Source organism: Amphiura filiformis, chromosome 18 (genome assembly GCF_039555335.1).
Source record: "Amphiura filiformis chromosome 18, Afil_fr2py, whole genome shotgun sequence".
NCBI lineage: Eukaryota > Metazoa > Echinodermata > Ophiuroidea > Amphilepidida > Amphiuridae > Amphiura > Amphiura filiformis.
This window is the reverse complement of record NC_092645.1, coordinates 32,019,345-32,045,643: the sequence shown is the minus strand read 5'-3', so window position 1 is coordinate 32,045,643 and position 26,299 is coordinate 32,019,345. Positions and strand designations below refer to the sequence as shown.

General features: G+C 38.1%; 2 protein-coding genes across 4 annotated transcripts in view; one reads left to right on the top strand and one right to left on the bottom strand.

The window, feature by feature from the left end:
- The window catches only part of LOC140140127 (ectonucleotide pyrophosphatase/phosphodiesterase family member 7-like), a 31,471-nt gene extending 27,133 nt beyond the window's left edge, over positions 1-4,338 (bottom strand). The window contains exon 1 of the mRNA XM_072161964.1: positions 4,310-4,338. The gene's annotated coding sequence lies outside the window, so the exon portion shown is untranslated. The remainder of the gene's footprint in view (positions 1-4,309) is intronic.
- A 23-nt stretch (positions 4,339-4,361) lies between these two features.
- LOC140140128 (2-iminobutanoate/2-iminopropanoate deaminase-like) lies at positions 4,362-25,134 on the top strand. 3 transcript variants are annotated; one of them, XM_072161965.1, is made up of 7 exons: positions 4,589-4,740; positions 11,075-11,158; positions 12,704-12,806; positions 16,723-16,777; positions 18,887-18,955; positions 20,987-21,042; positions 22,198-25,134. In XM_072161965.1, exons 2-7 carry the CDS (start codon positions 11,088-11,090, stop codon positions 22,273-22,275), a joined length of 432 nt encoding a protein of 143 aa, XP_072018066.1. In that variant the 5' UTR covers positions 4,589-4,740; positions 11,075-11,087; the 3' UTR covers positions 22,276-25,134. The 3 variants fall into 3 exon arrangements, with proteins under 3 accessions (XP_072018068.1, XP_072018066.1, XP_072018067.1); XM_072161966.1 differs by having other exon boundaries at positions 4,592-4,740; positions 11,072-11,158; XM_072161967.1 differs by lacking the exons at positions 4,589-4,740; positions 11,075-11,158 and adding an exon at positions 4,362-4,536.
- The last annotated feature ends 1,165 nt before the right edge of the window (positions 25,135-26,299 follow it).

The window sequence follows — 26,299 nt, the reverse complement described above, 5'->3', positions numbered from 1 at the left end:
TCCAATGCTCAGCCACGGTCCGTAATCGGTACTGTATTTGGTTCTTCCCCATGGCAACATTATTTCTTTGATCGATTTGTAATACAATACGAAAAAGAAGAAAAACAATCGCCGGTGTGGATTTATACGGAGCGCACATTTGAAAAGAACCTCATGGAACGTGTTTTTGATCTTGTGAACATGGTGGGTAAAAATGCTTTAAACGAAGGATTTTCAAATTTATTCTAATAATTTGTATATAACACACACAAAAATGTTAAGCTACATCCAATGCACCAACATTTCACTCGCTGCTATATTTGATTACTGAGAAAACTCTGTTTTAGAGAACAACTTTATACGTCTTTTATACGTTTTTTATACGTCTCTTTGTGTAACCTTAAGAAGGATTGGAGTCAACGAAGGGTATGTTAAGATTCTGGAAGACATTTACACAAACGCCACAGCTACAATCCACATAGATAAGGATGTCTCCAAGCCTATCCACATAAAGAGGGAGTACGCAAGGGGACACAATCTCTCCAAAAACATTCACAGCTGCCATGGAACAAATTTTCAAACAACTAGATTTAGACGAAAGAGGTATCAACATCGATGGAAAATGGTTAACTGACCTGAGGTTTGCAGATGATGTAGCCCTTACATCACCATCAGTCAAAGACTTGGAAGTTCAGCTAAATAGTTTGAACACTGAGAGCAGGAAAATTGGACTAAAATACACAAAGGGAAAATGAAATACATGACCAACTTTGACACTACAGAGTCCATTGGAATTGACAATGAACCGATTGAGAAAGTAGATAGTTACAAGTATCTGGGCAAGACAGTCAAAATGGAGGACAACACAAGAAAGGAAGTCTTACTGAGAATCAAGGCTGGCTGGTGTTGTTTTGGCAGGTAAAAAGACATCCTTTGTGATAAAAAGCTACCAATGACATTGAGGAGGCGTATGTATGATCAATGTGTGTTACCCACCATGACCTACGGCGCTGAAACCTGGTCGACAACTAAAGATCTGGAACAAAAAATCACCACGACACAACGAGCCATGGAAATACGTAACATGCTGAACATAACTATACATGACAAAATCAGAAACAGTGACATAAGAAATAAAACTAGAGTCAAAGACATCATGGAAAGGATCGGTGAAGCAAAATGGAGATGGGCAGGACATGTGGCAAGAAAAAACGACAACAGATGGACAAAAACATGTCACCGAGTGGCAACCAAGAACAGGAAAGCGAGAAGAGGAAGGCAAAGACGAAGATGGCGCGACGACTTTAAACAGCATATAGAGGCACCACATGGGCAAGGGATGCGCAAGACAGACAGAAATGGAAGATTCTTGAAGAGGGCTTCCGCTTCATACATGTACTACAGAGGATGAAACAGCCTAGGTGAGGTCAGTTGAGGTGAGGTATCTGATGTGCTCTCATGTCCCACAAAAATACTGTGCAAACATTGACTATCGCTTAACAAAGGTTTGCCTAAAGTTTGTGCCTACATGACATGGTGATGTGTAGGCCTATGAAACATGTGTGTACAGCATTTGTACAGGAGGGTGAAAGTGAATATAGGAACAACGCCAAAAACTATGTCACGCTATTGTTCGACTTAAACTACATCATTCGCCATTTTGTAAATATTAACGCATGATCGTTGCTTTGAAGTTTCCACCGGATAGTCTGGCTGGTCTGTGGATAGCGTAAGAGCATGCTTTGACCATGCGCAAAAAAATAATTGACAGGTGTATCATGAAGATGTTTAAGATTGATTCATAGATGTTTCAAAATTACCGCTATATTGCATAGATTCATCAAAGAATGGTTTGAAGTACCGTACTAACCTTATTTAGTAATTTAAAAAAATTGGGAGAATTTTACAAAATCAATGTTTTTACCTGTCGGTATTACAACTCGTGTAACACATTAGTGATGTGCCTGGGTGACCTAATCTACTAACCTTTAACGCTTCCTCTATGAACTCTAACCTCCTGCAATATGGCGCCTATTGTCTAGAGTTAAACTACATCTTCTGGTGTGTTACGTAATACTACGATGCCTATCCCATTATATCGATCCCTGATTTGTACAGCAGTACTACAGACTCAGTCACTAATGACATTGACTACAGAGAATGAGAGTGAGAGTACAGCTAGCTTAGTCACGATTATCGCACTTTCAGTTTCCCACGCGTTTGAACGGGAATTGGATTGCGTACTTTTTCGATGTCTAGTGAGCAAATTTTTTCAATATTTTGACGCCAAATTTTCTATTCTGTATTGTTTGGTAATAATGTCTTTTGCCAATAGTATGTTTAAAGTTGTAATTTTGTGTTTTTGATCGCAAAGATCGGATATTTTCGCTCCCGATTCAATTCTGAACCCTTCGCAAGGGTGCCGATTTCGCAGAACTTTGACGATAATTTTGCCTTTTTGGACACTAAAATGCATTCGATCCTTAATTTTGTTTCAACCGAGTCTTAAATTAGCAAGCACAATAAGGTTGGTACCACTTTTATATACATTGATAAAATTTTAAAGATTTTTTTTCAAGTTTCTAACCGGCGCAAATTCGTTAAGTGTGTATTTCCCATTGACATCCAAAATGGGAAATACGAGTCTGATGGACATAGGAACGGCGTCCATGAGACTCATCGAGTCTAAGTAGTAGTAGTAGTAGTAGTAGTTCATAACTCCCGCCTATATAAAGGCGCACCCCTGAAACAGGGTAAAAAGTACATTTAAAAGCACAGAAATTGTTTCACAAAAGTCACAAAAGTTCACCACTTATACAGAAGATCAGTCGCCAAAAAGCGCTGATGAAAAGAACTATGTACACTACATAGCAATCAAAACAGTCGATAAAACAACTTGCTTCATCGATCGTTCATCAAAGGATGAGACTGAGAGTCATATAATAAATCCACTGTGATAAACAAAATTAATCAATAAACAGGGTGCACAATCCACTTCAAATACAAAAAGCGAAGAGCTAGATAAAGTCACATAAAAATGAAAAGCATCAAAATGAAAGTTAGTTTTTTCCACAAACAGGGCGGTGAACGGAAAATGTTCATGCCGCACTCCATGCTGCAGTACAAGGTGTCACAGTCGTCGCAATCTAAATAAAGTCCTCCAAGAATCTTAGAATCTGGTCTGAGACAATTAGCACATTTTTCTTCAGCCGGGTTTTTGGTTTCTGTATTTGCACTGTCTGTGGCTAGTTCGGGGGTTTCCACAACTAGTTCATCAACTCGGTATGGGTGTGGAACTTCAGCTGGGTTATCCAACTCTGAGTCATTACCTCCATGCACACTATTATCTGCTGGAACTTCACAAATATCTGGATTGTCCAGTTCATTTTCCGAGTCAGATGCTTTATGCTGGGACCCTGGGTATTTCACAAGAGTTGGAATTTCCTTAACTTCCTCAGAAATTACAGGTGTGTTAACAAGCACATGTTCGTTCAACTTTTCAGCCTGGATACCAGGTTCAAGAACACATTTTACAATGACAGGTGAATCCTTATCCTGGTGATCTGATTTAACTTCAACTGAAGGATTTTTTAGTCCAAGATGTGCTGACTGAAGTTCAGAAAGATTTGAGACGGTTTCCGAGCTCTTTTTTTTCTTGTTAAGCCAACTCACAAGTCTTTGTTTATCTCGCTTCTGAGTAGCAGGAGATTTCTTCTTTTTCTTTTTTGTTCTGGGCGGTGGTGTGTGGGTGTCAGCCTTGACAGTCGAAGCATCAACGGAAGGTGGTAATTTTGCATATTTAGTGTTCAAACCTGTCCGCTGCACGTTGTTGTTCAATGGCGGCTCCGCTGGAATTGTCCTAGCGGTCGTGACCCCTGCACCCGTGCTGGTGGCGGGAAATTTGTTCCAACAAATATCGAGACCTGTATATTTTCCCTGTATTTTCTTTCAAAGTCCACACAGGAGGATCAAGATGATCAATGTCAAGCGCTTGGAGAACCCTTAGAAGGTTTGTGCCCAATCCAGAGAAACTTGGTAGCTCCATTTTTCTCGGAAAGCAAGTGAAAAAGTCATATAAAACTGGAGCAACAACAAGGCACGTCCACACACCCCGACAACATCATCATGATATTAAAGCTAGCTGCAGAATTGCAGAATTCTGCATCACGATGATGGATTCATTTTGTTGCTGAATTGCAGCGCTCCCTGTCTCAAAATGTTATACTGAATCTGCAGCACATTACATTATATCGAATGAAATATCAAGAAAAAATAAATACAACGAAAATCATGTCAAAATGACACGATAACCCCAGGACTAAACACTCACTTTTTGTTTTGATGTGCTGGCAACTGATGTCCTACGAGCTTTGTGCTGGTGATATAAACAGCTTGTAGGCAATTACGTAATCCAACGTGCCTCATCTCTAAAACGTGTTTACTTTGCTGAATGATCAAGATCAGCTGAGATTTTGTCTAAAAAAATTGCGGCATGGCAGGTATTGTAAGAAGGATTGTAAACACTGCTGCTGCACCGAAAGCTGTCGGTCCGTACAGGTAAATATGCACTCATCGTCTGAAATTCTCATGTATTCACATGTGATGTGACCTTTGACCGAAAGTGTGAAGGCTGAATACTCACAATTTTGGGACCAATTTTATCACTTGTCGATTGAATTGAGTTGACATCCATTGGTTCCGGGCATTGGTTGAAGCTTAGCTTAAGTTTTGTTTAAAAGCTAAATTATAATATTTAGTCATGTATGTATTTTATTTATTATGTCTGCCTATGTCTGACTCTGACTATGTAGCCTATAAATAATATTGAGACTTTCATGGAATACATGAATAGGCTATCAGCTCAGATGAGATCATGGGTCAGATTTTCATTTTAACAAAATTGCATTGTATTCCACACACCGTCATCGTCCCTATATCTTCGTGTCAAAAATTGCCGTGATAGTACGATGAATCCTCACGTTTTTCAACAGCTACGCATGGTGATTTTGTTCGAGATAGGCCGAGCGAGTCAGGCTAAGCATACAATTTGAGATTTTGAGAGCCTGCCACACTGTTTCTATTCTATGTTTTTACGATTTTTGCATGATCAGTATATGGCTGGCCGTAACCGCCACAACGTGACGTGGAGCTGCTACGCGTAGTAGGGTGCATCAAACGCCCCTCATGTCAATGTTATTTTTTGCTCATATGATTAAAGTGTGCCACTTGTCAAGTTAAATAAGTGGTCCAAATTTAAATTCAAACGGTGGTCGGGAAATGGGTCCACCGCGAGCTCAAAGTTTGAACGTTATTTGCATGTATAACATATAATTACACATGAGGCAGCTATTTAGTTTTCGGTACTTTATGACATGCACAATAAAGGCTGCCTCATTCATTTGTGCACTAAGTAGCCAAAATGTATCATCTCAATGATCTCATACTTACAAATCATAAATAATCATGCTAGGATGATGTCACAGGTTATAGATATGCCTTCAAAATGAATAGCTGCCCCATGTATTCAAATACATAATAAAGCATACATATCTCTTATAGTCTTACTTGGTGTTAATTCACTTTACGGTTGCCATCAGAAAGGAGTCAATAGATAACCAGTTAAATACAATGATGCTTCTGCTTGAGCAGTGAACAATTAAAAAGCCATTATATTATTTACCATTGCTCAAGATACTGCCCATGAAGTGAAAGTTACTAGTTTAGTCTTAATCACGGCTATCGCTATACAGTTTGCGCTTCCGCAAATTTGGTGTCTTCTTCCGATCTTGCTCCACCACCTGCAGAACATTCTGATAATGTTTCTCACTGTGGGCTGTAGCCAGGAAATCGGCACTCAGTTTCACACCACTTTCCGTGCGTCATTACCCACATTGATGGCTTTAACATTGTTTAAGGAGGATAGATACGCTGGGGATTCTGGCCATGTGTCTAAGTCATCCGTTAAGAACGCCTCATTAATCTGCAAGATGTTCATAGTAAACCAAGAGTCTCTGCCGCAAAGTCAGCTAAAGCTGTTGTTTGTGTGATGTTCTCATCAGAGAACTTAGGCTTACCAAAGCCTGAACCATACCGATTAGTTGGTGTGACCATCACTTCATCGGGTTTAACTGCGAAGCCTACTAGCAAGAGCTTGTTTCTCCTGTGGTGGCACCTTATCACTGAAGAGAGCCAGTGGGATCATTTCTTAGGAGATGTACCACAGATGTCATTTCATGGCTTTTAGGGCACTTGCAGCAACATCAGCATTGACATCAGAATACTTAAGCAGACTCTTGTATTAGCAGAGATCGTTCCAGGGAGCATCAACTGCAACGCTGCATGTCATCCACCAGGAGCTGTAGATTACAGTTGCGAAGATGACAAACTCGCGTAACTTGGGCAGCTGATGTTTTGTTGTTACAGTGCCTTGTGGGAGAAGTTGAATGTGATCTTGCACCAAGGAGATCTTGATGCTGTACAACAGCTTGGACAGCCATCTTGCTTTGTGTAAAGCACCTGGCTGTTTGAAAGTGATGGATTGCTTACAACCGAGGAAGAACAAACACAATTCAGCAAACTCACAATAGTCAAGGAAACTGGGATTTTCCCATGTTAAAAAGCAATATACTTGGAAATTCCAGCTTATAATCAAGTAAATTTGGCTATAATAGTGATAAATAACAAAAAGTGCACATGGCAGCTATTATTTCAACTGCCAATTAAAGGTCTTTAAATAGCTGCCTTTATGCTAGTGTTATAAATGATTGTGTTATGTTGATAATAAAGTTCATTTTAAGTACCATAGGAAGTTCAATTGAAGGCAGCCATTGTTGTATACTGTACAACATTATGTATAAATCAATAGCTGCCTTATTAGTTTATAACGTTTCCTACTAGATGCCTCACGGCAAACTTTGAGCTGCGGTGGACCCATTTCCCGACCTCCGTTTGAATTTAAATTTGGACCACTTATTTAACTTGACAAGTGGCACACTTTAATCATATGAGCAAAAATAACATTGACATGAGGGGCGTTTGATGCACCCTAACGCGTAGCTAGGTATGTGAGCATTCCTTACCTGAGCATGCGCAATATTCAGCCTCTCTCAGCATAGGGAAATCGCGCACCCGGCGCCATTTTGAAAATTCATTACCGGTAGTAAATTTTACGGCGATGTTTTTGAAAATTTTTGGGGGAATTAGATCGAGTTAAAAGCAGTTCCAAAGCTTACAAGGTCAAGTCAAAAGGTTGAACTTGATCATAACCCGGAAGAGGTCAGATGATTCGCACGTGGTCGCGGCAAATTTTGGCGACTTTCTAGTGGGTTTGAAAGTGACGATTTCGATCTAATTTTTTCGGAAATTACTCTCCAAATATCTAAATAACGGAGTTGAGCGGTAAGTTAAATGGAGCACGCGGTGAATAAAGGTAGTTTTTTGTACATAAAAATGTTTGGTTTGATGAGATTGGATGGATGCCTTGCGCAAAAAGTGAGTGAACTGGGGACTTTGTGTAGTACGAATTCGGCGACTTTTGCCAGTGAGTGAACATGTTTAACCCGGCATGGTTTGTGTATACTAATTGAATGGGCTCATGCTGTGGATGCTGGGATAGATTCTCATTCTGTGCCGACTTTGAGTCGGGGGAAGAAGCAAATTTGGACCTTTCCTATTCCTATCCCATCATGCATAGCGCTAGCAGATTTTTGCTATGATAGATGCATGAATGACTGTGGGCACATCGGGTATGATGGCCGGGGGGGAGGGGACACATGCCGTTTTTGGCCATTTTCCTATTTGATTTTCTAAATGTTCAAATTGATGGGGCGACTCCTATGACGCTACGTCATGGGGGGGTAACTTGGGGAAAGGGCGCGGGGTTCATACTTGAGCAGGAGTGACCCCATTCTGATGATCAAGTAAACTGGCCCTCGAGTTTCCGCAATGATCTTCGGAATAGGGAGCATGCGCCAGCCAGTGCTCCAAAGGGTGCCTGTTCAAAGACAAAACTTAAGCTGGGGGAAGGGGTGGGGGTTCATACTTGCGCAGGAGTGACCCCATTCTGATGATCAAGTGAACTGGCCCTCGAGTTTCCGCAATGATCTTCGGAATAGGGAGCATGCGCCAGCCAGTGCTCCAAAGGGTGCCTGCTCAAAGACAAAACTTAAGCTGGGGAAGGGGGGGGGGGGTCATACTTGAGCAGGAGTGACCCCCACCTGATGATCAAGTGAACTGGCCTCAAGTTTCCAAGCAATGATCTTCGGAGTAGGAGCATGCGCCAGCCAGTGCTCCAAAGGGTGCCTGCTCAAAACATTTTCCTGGGGAGGGGGTGAATGCATCAGCTATTGCTTATAATAATTAAACATTTTAAAGGGTGCCCCCTCAAACAAATTACCCCCCCCCCCTTGTAACAGTGAAAAGGTGTACTCGGGTGGGTAGTAAGGCTGGCATTTTCGGTCGGGTAAACGGGTACCCGCCTGAGATTACATTACCTGGGTAGGAAATACCCTCCCGGTACCTGAAATTAAAAAAAAAAAAAAAAAAAAAAAAATTTTTATTTTTTTATTTTTATTTTTTTAAGTTTTTATTTTTCGGTTTGTAGTGTCCTGGACCTAGACCTAAATGCTAGGATCATTCATGGTTGACCTAAAAAAAAAAAAAAAAAAAAAAAAATTTCAAGATATTTTGTTATTTTTTTAAATATGAAAATTGATAATTTGTATTCATGTCATAGTCTATTAATGATTTCAAAATGCATTCAAATTCAATACATTTTGAAATCATTAATAGACTATGACATGAATACAAATTATCAATGTTCATATAAAAAATAACAAAATATCTTGAAATTTTTTTTTTTTTTTTTTTAGGTCAACCATGAATGATCCTGGCATTTAGGTCTAGGTCCAGAGACACTACAAAACCGAAAAAAAATAAAAAAAAAAAAAAAAAAAAAAAAAAAAAAAAAAAAAATTTTTTTTTTTTTTTGTATTTCGGGTACCCGGTTACCCGCCCGAAAATTGCGGCGGGTACCCGGGTACAAAATTACCTGAAAATGCCAGGCCTAGTGGGTAGTATCAAAACCGTGAGTTTTTCAATGACAAAAAAAAAAAAATAAGACACTTCAACACAAATTTCATCTTTTTGAATAAGTTTTTCTTTATTTTTGCATTTGGTGTTGGCCCTCACTGTGGTTTCCCAGGGACTGCCTTTTGAGGAGAGCAAGAGCAATCGCTCTCTAGGGCCTACTGCTCTCCTTAAATCGGATATAGGAGAATGATTTTTAGATTTCCTTAGTTGACCATTCTCTCATTACATTTTATTGTAAATGTTCTAAACAGCTCTTGAAGGCTCTAGAAGAGCTATTTAATGCTCTCCTGCAAATTCCAAAAGACAGTCCCTGGTTTCCATCCTCTGTCAAACCTGGAATCTGCATCAGAAAACAGAAATAAAACAAAATGTTACTCATACATGTTCATTTGTATATTAGGGGCTATCATTTTCATGGGCTCCCAAATTTACAAAAAGTCAGCATCAATAAAATTACACCCCCTATTTCGCAACAAAATTTTATGACCCCTCCCCACCACCCACTGATACACCTTACACGTACTCCTGAAGAGGCTAAAATTGTATTCAGTTTTTTTGAATAAGATAAACACACTATCTGTGGTCATCTTATGACTCCCTGCATTTTGGTCATCAAAAAATTTTATGACTCCCTATTTTTCTTTCCAAAACATTATGACCCCCCTGTATATTTGGGAACCCCCCTTCCAAAGAAAATGATAGGCCCTTATGTTCACATCAATACAAATTCAATCAATCTAGGATTACATTTACAGTTCAGTACCAGTAAATAGCAAGACAGCGCTTGTTTCTTAAAATTGTGTACTCACAATGCACAGTATAGGCCTATAAGCATTTTAATATGTGCATGCACAAAAAGTTTGTACAGGAAATTGGCTGAAAAATTGAGCCATTCAAATTAGCATATCTCCGCAACCACATATCGTATGACATTCATTTATGCCTCATCAGTTTTCTTTCATTTAGCTCTTTAATATGAGATTACTTTGATGAGAATCAAAAAAAGTTCAATTTTTTTTGTATTATACCTAGCGTAGCTTACTTTTTGCTCATGGAGCTAAATTGACCAATCATGTTAGATCTTTTCATTACGCTGGAGCCAGTGGATGCATCCTCGCTCCAGAGTCAGAGAGAGAAAACTCTTGCCAAAATTAATGTTTACTATGGGGATTTTAAATGAATCGATTGTAAATAAACCACGACCAGTTGTACAGGATCAATACCATTGTTTGATTAGTGTATAGTCAATGTTACCTTGCATGCTTGTGTCATGTGTGTGGCGTGTTAATTGTTTGTTTGTTTGTCTACTGTGTCAGGCCAGGATCACTGACACCCACAGTACTGATACTGTCATACTATCACGGTGATCATATTGTTGAATGTTGTTGACTTTAAAATAATCATGATGCAGTCATGTCTACAGTAGAATTCACCACGACCTTTGAAGGACTTACATGTAAACCCCATTAAAAGCTATTAAACCAAGATAACACTCAATGAAAACAGCTCAACTATGTTACATCAGATCTTCTCTGGTTAAATACACACTGCACTTGTGTCTACTCTGTTTTACCTGTGCAATGAGCAATTTTATATACAGCCTAATATTAACTCTCTTCACGCGGGTGTCGACTGCAGACGACAAGTTTCAATTTTTTTTTTTAATTCAAAAATTTCAGTTATTTAATTTTCATAACCATATTTGGAATAAGCATGAAAAATGCATTAAAATGAGTACCGGGTACCAACAAGCCTAGTATTGGTCGAGTAGTTCTTAAGATAGCCCTTGATGATATTTTGAGAAAATATTTCAAAACTTCCAATTTTTTTTTCCGTTGAAGCGCATGGCTAGCACGCAGAGCATTAAGTAGCACAAGTAACATAACACACAATGCCCGCCTTGTGTTATCAATTAGTAAACATATTTTTTTAGACTTTGGTCAATGTCAGCTTGAGTATTCATGAGCTGATATTGAACTTTAACTCATCATCTATAATTAAGTAGCACTGGATACATCATGGCAGCAAATATAAGAAGGGTTGTAGATACTGCTGGTGCACCAAGAGTTTCTGCTGTAGCCCCAATCAGGTATGTTTTGCTATTATAAAATGAAAGTTTCTGGCAAGTTTCTGGCCAGTCACCCACCCTCGTCATTTGTTCATTTCGGCAAAAACTTAAAATAGTATGGCAAGCCTCGAAATAAGCAGATCTGGACCAGGAGCCACACATTTGGAAAAAGCGGCTCCTGGTCCTGTGATTATCTAGTGAACCAGGAGCCATTTTTAAAGAGCTAGGAGTCATTTAGATTTTAATTGTACACATTAAATACAAAAACCAGTTTAACTACCAGGCTCTAATGTTTGTTTAAGGGGGTACTACACCCCTGGCCAATTTTTTGCCTATTTTTGCATTTTTCTCAAAAATTATAGCACATTGGTGACAAGTAAGATATGTATTTTATAGGGGGCAAGGACTACAACATCTGTACTGAAAATTCAGCAACTCAAAGTAAGTAGTTATTGATTTATTGATTAAATATTGGTTTTCCCTCATTTTTGACTGTAACTCCACAACTGTTCTCTGTGCTGAAATAAAATTTCCAGTGCAGTAGTTGTAGTCCTTGCCCCTATAATATACATATCTTACTTGTCCCCAATACACTATGATTTTTGAGAAAAATGCAAAAATAGGCACAAAATTGGGCAGGGGTGTAGTACCCCCTTAAATGTAGAGCCTGGTTCACTTGATTTTGGTGTGGACCAGGAGCCAAAATGTTATGACCATGGGTAAATGGCTCCTGGGTGCCTGCTTATTTCGAGGCTTGTAGTACAGTATTAAATTTGTAATTGAAAATTGAGATAGAAATAATCAAAAATATCAACTCTCAAAATGTCAGACATGTCAATATCCATTTTTTTGCACTTTTAGATGAAATGTTTTTCAAGTTATTTAATGAATTTTCATTTGAGTTGTGAGGAGAGACTTGTGCCTGCAGGAATACGAGTGCCTTGATTAAGCGGTCTCATCATGGATGTAACCTTTCAGTTTTCTTCATACTTTGTCAATGGTTTCCTGATTTGTTGACCATTTTTAAAATCAACTTCAGAACATTGTGCAGATTTAAACTTAGAAAGCATATTTCAACTTTCCTGATATTTTCCATTGAAGACTTCCTTCCGGCTCATTTTGGCTAATATTCAGTGATCCACCCAGTGAATGTGTAAAAAAAAATGTAGGCCTACGGTACATAAATTTACCTAAAAGTGAAGGATAAATCATTACAATAAATTGTCATCAGGTATTTTTGAAATGAAAAATGTGGCAAAATAGGGTAAAAAACAGCACTGGAGTATTGACAAAATTGAAGCCCCGTGTAGCAGGCTATGCCAGCACATCTATGCAGGCCTACATTGTAGTATGACACTATAACAAAAAGTACCAAAAAGCTGAATTTTTATGATTTTTATGATCCTCCAGATGAGCAGGGCAGCCATCAAGAAATTAGGAAGATTTGTGTCCAGATTGATATGAAGTACCAAGTTACCAAGTTCTGATAGTAAAGAAGTTACAATGAATGTCAAATTTTGGCAAGATTGAAAAACTAAAAAAATGTGTCTTTTTTTTGTTCTATAGTCAAGCAGTTGCTGTTGGGAACACCCTGTATGTGTCAGGTCAGGTCGGTATTGACCCTAGCACTGGTAAACTGGTTGAAGGAGTGGAGCAACAATGTCATCAGGTAAGAAGATTACTTGATAGCTAACACCCTGTATGTGTCAGGTCAGGTCGGTATTGACCCCAGCACTGGTAAACTGGTAGAAGGAGTGGAGCAACAATGTCATCAGGTAAGGGAACAAACCAAAAGATCGATGACGTCCTATAAACGTAACTAGTTTCGCTTTCTCAGCCGACCCTCCCTCCCTGCCAGAAACGTAATAATGAAATGTTGAAAATTTTGACATAATGATAATAATGACACATTCTTCAGACCGATGTTTTTGTACAAACGTAATCGAGTATTTTTACCCCCTCCCCCCTAAACGAAACTAGTTTCGTTTATAGGACGTCATCGATCTTTTGGTTTGTTCCCTAAGAAGATTACTTGATAGCTAACACCCTGTATGTGTCAGGTCAGGTTGGTATTGACCCCAGCACTGGTAAACTGGTAGAAGGAGTGGAGCAACAATGTCATCAGGTAAGAAGATTACTTGATAGCTAACACCCTGTATGTGTCAGGTCAGGTCGGTATTGACCCCAGCACTGGTAAACTGGTTGAAGGAGTGGAGCAACAATATCATCAGGTAAGAAGATTACTTGATAGCTAACACCCTGTATGTGTCAGGCCAAGTCGGTATTGACCCCAGCACTGGTAAACTGGTTGAAGGAGTGGAGCAACAATATCATCAGGTAATAAGATAACTTGATAGCTAACACCTTGTATGTGTCAGGTCAGGTTGGTATTGACCCCAGCACTGGTAAACTGGTTGAAGGAGTGGAGCAACAATGTCATCAGGTAAGAAGATTACTTGATAGCTAACACCCTGCATGTGTCAGGTCAGGTTGGTATTGACCCCAGCACTGGTAAACTGGTAGAAGGAGTGGAGCAACAATGTCATCAGGTAAGAAGATTACATGATAGCTAACACCCTGCATGTGTCAGGTCAGGTTGGTATTGACCCCAGCACTGGTAAACTGGTTGAAGGAGTGGAGCAACAATGTCATCAGGTAAGAAGATTACATGATAGCTAACACCCTGCATGTGTCAGGTCAGGTTGGTATTGACCCTAGCACTGGTAAACTGGTTGAAGGAGTGGAGCAATAATGTCATCAGGTAAGATTACTTGATAGCTAACACCTTGTATGTGTCAGGTCAGGTTGGTATTGACCCCAGCACTGGTAAACTGGTTGAAGGAGTGGAGCAACAATATCATCAGGTAAGAAGATTACTTGATAGCTAACACCCTGTATGTGTCAGGCCAAGTCGGTATTGACCCCAGCACTGGTAAACTGGTTGAAGGAGTGGAGCAACAATATCATCAGGTAAGAAGATTACTTGATAGCTAACACCCTGTATGTGTCAGGCCAGGTTGGTATTGACCCCAGCACTGGTAAACTGGTTGAAGGAGTGGAGCAACAATATCATCAGGTAAGAAGATTACTTGATAGCTAACACGTATGTGTCAGGCCAGGTCGGTATTGACCCCAGCACTGGTAAACTGGTTGAAGGAGTGGAGCAATTACAATGTCATCAGGTAAGAAGATTACTTGATAGCTAACACCCTGTATGTGTCAGGTCAGGTCGGTATTGACCCCAGCACTGGTAAACTGGTAGAAGGCGTAGAGCAACAATGTCATCAGGTAAGAAGATTACTTGATAGCTAACACCCTGTATGTGTCAGGCCAAGTCGGTATTGACCCCAGCACTGGTAAACTGGTTGAAGGAGTGGAGCAACAATATCATCAGGTAAGAAGATTACTTGATAGCTAACACGTATGTGTCAGGCCAGGTCGGTATTGACCCCAGCACTGGTAAACTGGTTGAAGGAGTGGAGCAACAATGTCATCAGGTAAGAAGATTACTTGATAGCTAACACCCTGTATGTGTCAGGTCAGGTCGGTATTGACCCCAGCACTGGTAAACTGGTAGAAGGAGTGGAGCAACAATGTCATCAGGTAAGAAGATTACTTGATAGCTAACACCCTGTATGTGTCAGGCCAAGTCGGTATTGATCCCAGCACTGGTAAACTGGTTGAAGGAGTGGAGCAACAATGTCATCAGGTAAGAAGATTACTTGATAGCTAACACCCTGTATGTGTCAGGTCAGGTCGGTATTGACCCCAGCACTGGTAAACTGGTTGAAGGAGTGGAGCAACAATGTCATCAGGTAAGAAGATTACTTGATAGCTAACACGTATGTGTCAGGCCAGGTCGGTATTGACCCCAGCACTGGTAAACTGGTTGAAGGAGTGGAGCAACAATATCATCAGGTAAGAAGATTACTTGATAGCTAACACGTATGTGTCAGGCCAGGTCGGTATTGACCCCAGCACTGGTAAACTGGTTGAAGGAGTGGAGCAACAATATCATCAGGTAAGAAGATTACTTGATAGCTAACACGTATGTGTCAGGCCAGGTCGGTATTGACCCCAGCACTGGTAAACTGGTTGAAGGAGTGGAGCAACAATGTCATCAGGTAAGAAGATTACTTGATAGCTAACACGTATGTGTCAGGCCAGGTCGGTATTGACCCAAGCACTGGTAAACTGGTTGAAGGAATGGAGCAACAATATCATCAGGTAAGAAGATTACTTGATAGCTAACACGTATGTGTCAGGCCAGGTCGGTATTGACCCCAGCACTGGTAAACTGGTTGAAGGAGTGGAGCAACAGTATCATCAGGTAAGAAGATTACTTGATAGCTAACACCCTGTATGTGTCAGGTCAGGTCGGTATTGACCCCAGCACTGGTAAACTGGTTGAAGGAGTGGAGCAACAATGTCATCAGGTACATGTAAGAAGATTACTTGATAGCTAACACGTATGTGTCAGGCCAGGTCGGTATTGACCCCAGCACTGGTAAACTGGTTGAAGGAGTGGAGCAACAATATCATCAGGTAAGAAGATTACTTGATAGCTAACACGTATGTGTCAGGCCAGGTCGGTATTGACCCCAGCACTGGTAAACTGGTTGAAGGAGTGGAGCAACAATATCATCAGGTAAGAAGATTACTTGATAGCTAACACGTATGTGTCAGGCCAGGTCGGTATTGACCCCAGCACTGGTAAACTGGTTGAAGGAGTGGAGCAACAATGTCATCAGGTAAGAAGATTACTTGATAGCTAACACGTATGTGTCAGGCCAGGTCGGTATTGACCCCAGCACTGGTAAACTGGTTGAAGGAGTGGAGCAACAATATCATCAGGTAAGAAGATTACTTGATAGCTAACACGTATGTGTCAGGCCAGGTCGGTATTGACCCCAGCACTGGTAAACTGGTTGAAGGAGTGGAGCAACAATGTCATCAGGTAAGAAGATTACTTGATAGCTAACACCCTGTATGTGTCAGGTCAGGTCGGTATTGACCCCAGCACTGGTAAACTGGTAGAAGGAGTGGAGCAACAATGTCATCAGGTAAGAAGATTACTTGATAGCTAACACCCTGTATGTGTCAGGCCAAGTCGGTATTGACCCCAGCACTGGTAAACTGGTTGAAGGAGTGGAGCAACAATGTCATCAGGTAAGAAGATTACTTGATAGCTAACACCCTGTATGTGTCAGGTCAGGTCGGTATTGACCCCAGCACTGGTAAACTGGTTGAAGGAGTGGAGCAACAATGTCATCAGGTAAGAAGATTACTTGATAGCTAATAACCTGTATGTGTCAGGCCAGGAAAATTGTCATAGTTTATTTTGACTAGACGGATGCAAAATTGGGCTATTTTCCAAATATAATTAAGACAAATTTGAAAAAGGACCCCTCCATACACCAAAATTGGCCTAGAAAAAGGGGCCATTGATATACCAAAGGGTCTAAAATGCTACCCCTAGCCTGTTTGCGGCACATCCCCGTATGGTCATTTGTACTGAATCCCCCCTGGGCTTTTACCACTTCAAGTTAGCTTGAATACCATACCTTATGTTTTAATTGTTGCAGGTGCTGAAGAATATTGGCAAGATCTTGGAAGACCAGGGTATTGATTACAACAATGGTATGTGTGAGATATACGGTAGAGGTGATGAAAGTATGATACAATAACAATGCTTTACCCAATTGTTTACTATTAAGTGAACTTCAGTATCTTTTAGCAAGCTACGCTTTTGCCCATTTTGGATATAGTGTTATAAAACCTGCTATTTGGTAGCCCAATTTGGTGTGCAGTTCTACCATGATTTTTTCATTTTTGCCCTCAGTTTCAAATACTGGACCAAAACAGATAACATTATGTGACCAGAAATCAGGCTAAAGTCAACAATATTGAAACTGAGATCGCAAAAAGTGATGAGAAAAAACTATATAAAATATAAGAAATTGGATATATAAAAGGTTTATTACTTTGCAACCAAGCATTCAAGAGGCCTGGGGATTGAACATCAGTAAGTGTAGGTATTGAGCATGTTATTAGTAATGGTGGTAATTCAATTTTCAAAATTTCCAACTTTAGCCTGAGTGGATCAGATTGGGTCACATATTTTGATTTCATCTTTCTTCGATGCAGCCTGTCATATATATCAAAATTCTTTCTGATTATTGCTGAATTCATGTAAAATTGTAACATTTCACACCGTAAGTGCCTTAAGGTGGTACTACACCCCTTGATAAATGTGTGATTATTTTTGCATTTTTCTCAAAAACTAATAACACACTCGTAATAAAAATTATGTATATTATAGGGGCAAGGCATCCAGTTACTACACTGGAATGTCAGTGACTCAAGACAAGTAGTTATTGATTTATTGATCAAATATTGGTTTTCCCTTACTTTTGACTGTAACTCCACAACTGTTGTCTGTGCTGAAATAAAATTTCCAGTACTGTAATTGTAGTCCTTGCCCCTATAATATACATATCTTACTTGTCATTAATGCGCTATAATTTTTGAGAAAAATGCAAAAATTGGCACAAAATTGGCCAGGGGTGTAGTACCACCTTAAGGGAACTGGAATGAGCGTTTTGAGCGTTTGACAGTATTTTTTGGGACATGAGAGCACATCAGACCTATCGAATTGCATTCTGAATACTGAAGAATGTCTTTCTGATATCAAATAATTTTCATTTATGAAATTCACGATAAAATACAAATTTTATGACAAATTATTAAATTTTGTTATTTTTCACATTTTGGAGATATAACAGTCCTCAAAGTAAATTTTATAAATTTAATGATATAGTCTTAAAATGTATGTAGCTGGGAGGAAAAGCAGACGATCAATTGAAAAACTTGACCTTTCATATTGAAGATATGGATTTTTTCCCCCAAAAGACCTAATTTTGTTTTGGTGTTTTGGGAAAAAAAATCCATATCTTCAATACGAAAGGTCAAAATTTTCAATTGATCGTCGGCTTTTCATCCCACCTACATACACTTTAAGTATAAATCATCAGATTTATAAAGTTTACTTCGAGCACTGTTAAGTATCAAAAATATCAATTTTTAATGATTTGCCATAACGTCATAAAATGTGTATTACATTGCAAATTTCAAAAAATCAAACTTATTTGATATCAGAAGGCCATTCTTCGTATTCAGAATGCAATTTGATATGTCTGATGTGCTCTAATGTCCCACAATAAATAATGTCCGAACGTTCATACCCCTTCCCTTAATGGAAGCTGAGCACAATATATTTTGCCTCTTAAAATTTCACTTGGTGCACAGATTTCAGCACACTTTTTTGCATTAGAGGGTGCAGTTTTGAATATTCCTGCAAAGTGAGACTATTTTAAGAATCAATATTCTAAACTCTTATCACCCTGTGTAATACAACATATTAAATACAGCACAAAGCAACTGGAAATCCAAGTATCCCAATTGCATCATCATGCGAACGCATATACAGCTTGTCTAAAAAAATTGTGCAAGTGAAAAGCGCCTCTTTGGCAATTAGAAAATACCGTTGTGACAAATAGGTTGGCTTGTGGCATGCTGGTTCGGGTCACCTGCTCATCACTCCAAAGGGGGTCTGTGGTTCAAAACTGAGCCCCTGAAAATAACTTTTCTCTTCTTCTTCTCTCTTCCTTCTTTCCTTTCCTTCCGCCAAAAAGCAGTAAGAGAGTTATACGGTTAATGTGTATGTACAATTTTCTGTATTTATTTCAGTTGTGAAGACAACCGTTCTGATGGCTAGTATGAATGACTATAAGCAGATCAATGAGATATATGCTGGATGTAAGTAAACAATCTGAGCGCAAGAAGACCGTAAGTCCACCTGGCCCCTCAATATGTATACGCTCAAGTTGCATATAGTTTCGTATAGTTTGGTAATGTTTTATACATGTTTAGGGGCCAAAACAAATCCTTCACAACCTTTCATGATGTTTTCACCCTGGAACATGTATTAAACATTATAAAACCCTAAGAAACTATACGTAACTTTAGTGTATACATGCTAAGGGGCCACATGGACTTACGGTCTTCTTGCGCCCAGGTCTTCACATGGTGATAGAAGGAAACTACTCCCTATTCCAGAAAAATACAGCACTTTTTTAAGTTTTTGGGATTAAAAAAATATTATCAAGTTCTGCCAAAATGAAACATATAGCTCAATCCTAATCCTTTAGTTATTCCTAACTGGAGATAAAAGAAAAAGTTCATTTTTATATTTTACTAATTTCTTGAAAAAAGAGCCAAAAACATTCATTTTTGTCATGTTTCCTGACAATCGAGTCACAAAAATCACAGACTTGGAACTTGGAACATTCAAAATCTTGAGTATATGCCAAAATTTTGCTCTAATTTTCACTTTTTTGTGTTACTTTTATCAAATTGTTGGTTATAAGAATGAAACATGCCTTTTCCAAAACTGAAATTAGTCTTAGTACAAGTCTTTGGGCATGATTGTCACAGCATAAGAAAAACACCCTATAAATGCATGCAATATTCAAATTTGACTTTTGTTGCTAGTTAGGATTAACTAAAGGATTAAGATTCAGCTATGTTTCATTTGGCAAAACAGTATAATATTTTTTAATCCCAAAAAATTAGTATTTTTCTGGAATAGGGAGTAGAGGCTGCTCATAACATGGACGTGTACATGCTATCATTCTCATGCTATCAGTCTCGGCATCATCCGATAATGAGGGCTGATTGTTCCATGAAATGCGACAGGCAAGACTACTATGCACTTACTGCGTATTTTTATGGTCTATCGCGTAATCACAAAGACACGCATTGCTCTATCGCGTATACGCACGCGAAGGCATGCAACCTGGTGTGATTGTTAGACACTGCACAATCAAACAATCGTCCCTCATGAATATGCGAGAATTCACAGCATAGAATGCACAGGGACTTTGACTGTTGATACAAGGTCTGTAGTAGTCTGTGGTACCATAAGGTAGTGCAACAAAATATATATGGATCACACACAAATCGCACAAAGGTCATGTTGCCAAATTACGGTAGAGGCATATATATTTGAAGGTATAGGACTAAACTCACTTCAGTATTGTAATTTGGCCAAAAAAATTAGTTGTGTTGCCCTCAGCAACTGACACTAAATCCTGAAAAATCGGGGTTGCAATTTTTTTTAATGCTGATTTTTACAGATATGTTACAAAAATCTATGTTTTTCACTTAGAATAAATGTTTTATTAAAAGACTCGTCTTAAATTGATTATCTAACAAGTATCCAGTAGTCAGCATTGACATATATATGTTCCTAATGGAAGAAGCATTATATAATTTTGTGGGGATTTTTCAAAAACTGAAGATTTAAAAAGAAAAGATAATCTACCGACCAACCCAACTTTCCATTTTCCCACTTGAGGGCAACACAACATTTTATTTTTTTAACTAAATTTTCACAAATTCTGACTTAGGCTTGAGTGGATTCCATTTTGCTGATGTGCGGATGTGGATGCACTGCAGATGATGTTATGTACAGGATATATTGCTTACGTCTATAATACCGTAAAACCCAGTCTACAAGCATATAGTGTGCTTCTGATGAAAGCTACATTAATCCAGTCGCCATTATAGAGTTTGAGCAAATAAATTACGGATCCAAGCATATACAAACAAGTATTATTTTAAGACCAATCTATTGTATTGGTATATTAACTCTTGCTTCGAATTAATTAAGCTTTTATAAAAAACACTATATATGCTTGTAGACGGGCTTTTACGGTATTAAACTGAAAGACATTATTTTCTTTCTTACATACCATGTCTCTTACATTTTTTACTGTTTTCTTACAGATTTCAAAGCTCCATATCCTGCCAGGGCAGCATATCAAGTAGCATGTCTTCCATTGGTGAGTGTATAGATAACTCAACCTATTTGCTCTTTGCGCGGATCCGCCACCTTGCTACCAAAACGAGGTTCTTCCTGCAAACGCATGCGCAAAATATGCATTTTTGTTTCTTGCACTTTTCTAGCAATGCACCAGTAGGCTTGTGCAAAGCATACGTGGTAATTATAAAGCATGCGTTTACTAGGCGTATGTGAATATGCTATGTACGCACACACATCGCGCACTTTGCGTGTAGAACCTCGCTTTGAGATGACCGTGTGATCGGCGAATAATGTCGCATGTTTACATTCTGCTGTTTCATACAAGACAAAATAATATAGCAGTGTCTATGTCATCAGACCACGTAAAATCTTTTCAAATCTCAACTTACAAAAGCTTTGTTGTTTTATTTTAATTTTGTGATATTATGTAGGTTGTCGCTCCTGTAAGTTTTATGTCAACTATAAATCTATGGTAAAAATTGGAAATTAAATATGTTCAATATATTTTACTATAACTTTTGCTACAGACATTCAGGTGTTGAATTAAAACACAAATAAATTTAAATATTATTCTTTTGTGTGTGGGGGTGTGTGTGTGTTTTACACAACTTCAGAGTATTCTGGAAGAAAAAAAGTTTTAATATTTTTCATGTCTCGAAACAACACAGCTATATATTTACGTAGTCATTGTGTTAACAATATATTTTGTTTTTAAAAAAAGAAATATAATATGGGCCTACCTGTGTGTGTATAATGTATGTATTGAAATAAACTGAACTGAACTGCATCATTCTAAATTTCATACATCTTAAGAGCATTTTGTGATCCACAGCCTCATCCCCCCACTTTTCTCAAAAAATGTTGAGATTTTTATATCACTGGAAACCTCTGGCTACATAATGTTTATGTACAAAAATTTTCTTGCAGATTGATTCGTTTAGCAAAGATATCGTGAAATTTGAACACATTGCAACACATTGTCTATGGAGCAGTGTAATACACATAATCATGCATAACTCGCAAACGCAAAATCGGAATCAACTGAAATTTTGGGAATAAGCTTTTTTGAATATCTACTGAAAAATGACATAAAAGAGGATGCTAGGATCAAGAAATACTCCTTTAAGTTTAACCTTTGACCTTTCAATTTCTATTTTCTTTTACTCCTTAACAGAACTGTCAGGTAGAGATTGAATGCATAGCAATACTGGGCAAGATTATTGATGATACATCAAGTGGCGGCAAATTGTAACCAGGAGTACCAAGTGAACGATATATCAAGTCAGATAGCACATGCAGATCCACCTATAAAATACCTGTTTTTCCCTACATTGTATTTGCCCTTTGCATGCTTAGCCATAAGTGAGATCCGCTTCAACCTGTCATGAATGGAAGTGTTTTAACACTTTTAAGTGTAAACATAAGTATTAAAATACTTATGTTTAATACTTACAAGTACTTAAAAATACTTAAAACACTTTTAAGTACTTAGAAATACTTACAAGTACTTAAAAGTACTTAAAATACTTAATACTTTAAATACTTTAATACTTAAAGGTTCTTAAAAGTACTTAAAATACCTAGAAGTACTTAAAAGGACTTTAAAGTACTTAAAAGTACTTAAAAGTATTAAACATTGGGCAGTGTTAAGTAACATTGGCCAATGTTACAGTGGAACATTGTTAACACACAATTGAATACCTGAGTGGAAGAAGGGCCCAACTCCATCAACACTTTTTTTGAGATACTAACAAAAAACACACTATTTGGAAAAGTTCTAAGAGACAGACTGTTTTTATCTTGATGGGACCTTGAGTACTGGTACATGAACATACATTATAACATACATTTGAAATGATATATGTTGCAATGGCAACGGTACAGGTCTTTTAAGATATGATAAACTCATTTTGGTAAAATGGAGTTTGGCCCTTCTTCCACTCAGGTATTCAATTGTCAGGGCCTCAGATTTTAATTTGTGTTAATTATCTGCTCCAGCTGCAGTGACACCTCATGCATATTTGTCTGGGTAGGATTGCAATCTGTTCACTGGAGGAGCATGAAAAGTAGCACCACAACTCGTATTGATTTTTCAAAGTAAAATGCTTGTGCCTATAATTTTAATGCATCCAAACTTCCAGGGAAATTAATGAGGTGTCACTGTACCGGAGGTGGAACAGCACAATTTTACGTTAGGGATGAAATCAAAACTCGACCGGCGGTTGACCGCAGGTTCCGTCCGGTTGCTACTGTTCTAAACAATGGCAACCGAACAGAACCGCCGGTCGAGTTTTGATTTCATCCCTTATCAGGTCCTTCTAGTGGATAAAATATATGCTTGGGACTTGCAAAGCATTTTGCATTATCAGGAATTTTGTGCGGTGTTAACAAATTTCCACTGTAATTAGTTTTTCACTTCCCATTTATTATATGTTGCTGTGAATTTGAGTTTCTTCCACAAAATCAATGATAGACTTTATTTGCAAAGAGTGAATATCCCATTGTACACATGTCGTAAATTCTCATTCTCACTACAGAATACCCCGCTCAGGGTGCCTAACCCTAATCCTAACCCTAACGCTGTGTTGGGAGGTGAGGTGGGTATTCTGTAGTTATGCCCGAGTTTAAATATTATGCATTAACTCTGATGTTCGAACACGGACAGGAAAATTTGACCAGAATCCCTTGGAATGGTGCATTGTGGGACATTAGAAAAAAATATGGTAAAAGTGGAAATTTTCATGTTGGACAAATTTTAACCGTTTCAGTAAAATCATGACTCTAAAATTCGTACATTGATCTATATAAAATAGGAATATTTGTGTGTTGCTTTTTTACAGTTCTTGCATCGGATATGAAAGTGCAAAAATAAAATTGGCATTAAAATTTCCACCCACTGAGAATTTGGCCAATTTATTTTTTTTTCCTCTCACCGCTGGAAGAAGTGTGTGATTAACATTAGTGACAATATTTCATAATAAGATGTAAGTTTATTTTGAAGGTTATTTTGACTGGTTTTGAGTTGGGAAATGAGAAAAAAAGGAGGGAAATATACATTCTGCATTGGAGTTTGAAATCTTTGCAAGCTTTGAGACATATATTTTTGGAGAGTTTTTTTGCCTAATCATTTTAAGATACTGAAGCATTGGAAAGATGGTGTTTCTCAGCCCAATTCACCTTGCAATATTTCGCAAAGTTGCACATTTTTGGTAGGCAGATTTGCAGATATCAAACTTGCACCTTGTAAAGATAAAATTTTATGCAGCATAAATTGGCAAGACTCAAATGATATATAGGGTCCACAACTAATACTTTTTAAGATAAGTCGAAAAATATTTTACAAAATGTAAAAATGAAACAGTGTATGTATAATCCTATTTGTTTTACACATGTGGACCAATTTATAGCGTCACACATCATTGCGCTCAATCACAATGGTTAATTGTGTAAGAAAAGAGGCTGTTTTAAAAGTTATCTGAGTCCATAGTAATCAGGTTTTCTTTTTAAACAAACACATGAATAGACCTGACCTACTGTACTGTATTGTTTGAGAGTTCACTCCTTTTTTACACAAAGAACCATTGTGGCTGAACACAATGACGTGTGATGCTATAATTTGGTCCATATGTGTAAAACAAATAAGGCTACCAAAATCTTTTTACAGGTTTTCATTTCGTCAAATATTTTTCAATTTATTTTAAAAAGTATTTAGGGGGAACTTATAAGTTGTGGACCCTATATTATGAGTGTGTTTCAATGAAAAGCAATATATGTAAAATTCTACCCCAGGTAATTGACACTGACAGTGTCACTAATTTTGTAAGTAGAGGCTATACGTATCATGGACTTAATATAAACTAAGTTTATTTTATCAAAAACAAACTATATTTTGTGTTGTCTAACATATAATTTAACATCGCATGTGATCATATATACCTGAGGTTAATAAATTTGTAGAGGCTATACGTATCATGGACTTAATATAAACTAAGTTTATTTTATCAAAAACAAACTATATTTTGTGTTGTCTACCATATAATTTAACATCGCATGTGATGATATATACTCGAGGTTAATAAATTGCATTGAATGCAGTACTTTTTGCATCATATCGGCTGCGTTTGTTTGATATTTGTTGTATGTTGTGTTTAAATTATTTTTAGTGGGAATTCCAGTTGAATAAACGCAGCTTTCAATAGCGTGACGATTTTTGCGTACACTGCGTGATGTTCGCCAGCGTGTGTGACTGTGCGCGAGTAATAAGGAAGTGAATGTTCGTGTTGTAGTTTGAAATAAGTGAAATACAATCACGGTTGGATCAAGTACAGCTGTTGAAAGCTGCGTTCATTCAATTAGACCAGTTAAGATATCCACAACATCCTTTACAAATGTCCATACAGAGGGGGGAGGGGGGTTAAATATGACTAAATTATATAAGACAAAATAGACAAAAGTTGTAATGGTGTAATTGTTCCAACTTTGGCCAATTATAGTATTTGGCAATTTTGTTGTTGGTAAAGTTTGTTCGGCTTTTATTAGGCGGAAATTATTCGGCTTTTGTGACTGCGCAAGTCAATAAAGTCAGGTCACTCATTACGCAACGCACAACTAGTGTAAGCATTGCGCCCAACCGTGTGCATGCCATTATATATAAACACAGCCAAATTAAAAAAGTCTCCAGTAGTTCCATCCCCATTTACTCCGAGTTCATGGCAAAATCATTTTTATTTTCCTTCGAAGGTTGATACCAAATTTGATATCAAAAGTTTAATCATTGTGAGCAGAGGAACCTTTGTTTGGAAATTCGTGCAATTTTAAAAATGACATAGGGAATTGTATCACGTAGCGGAACTAGCGTGAGTGCCAAGAATTACGTCGCCTGAATAGGCCGGCAGGTTAAAGGTTTACCCGTGCATGTCAAAATGCAAATCAAATACCCCGCTCTTTCAATTGTGCACAATGATTCCTGTGCGGGTTGCTTCAGGTCACATAATAAGCTGATACCATGCATTGACTTTTGCGTGGTCAATTCGTAATTTGTCATTTTTGAAATTGCACGAATTTCCAAACAACGGCTCCTATGCTCACAATGATTAAACTTTTGATATCAAATTTGGTATCAATCTTTGAAGGAAAGTGTATAGAAAATTATTATAAAAATTATCTTGCCATAAACTCATCAGACTCTGATTAAATGGGGACGGAACTACTGGAGACTTTAATTTGGCTGTGTTTATATCAATACACAGTGTTATGAGTCTTATTTCCACCTTATA

Excerpts from the sequence above, each read along its gene's own strand:
- LOC140140128 (XM_072161965.1), top strand. The coding sequence starts at position 11,088 with ATGGCAGCAAATATAAGAAGGGTTGTAGATACTGCTGGTGCACCAAGA. Across the intron at positions 12,807-16,722 it reads TGGAGCAACAATGTCATCAG|GTGCTGAAGAATATTGGCAA; the intron begins GTAAGAAGATTA and ends TAATTGTTGCAG. Across the intron at positions 18,956-20,986 it reads CAATGAGATATATGCTGGAT|ATTTCAAAGCTCCATATCCT; the intron begins GTAAGTAAACAA and ends GTTTTCTTACAG.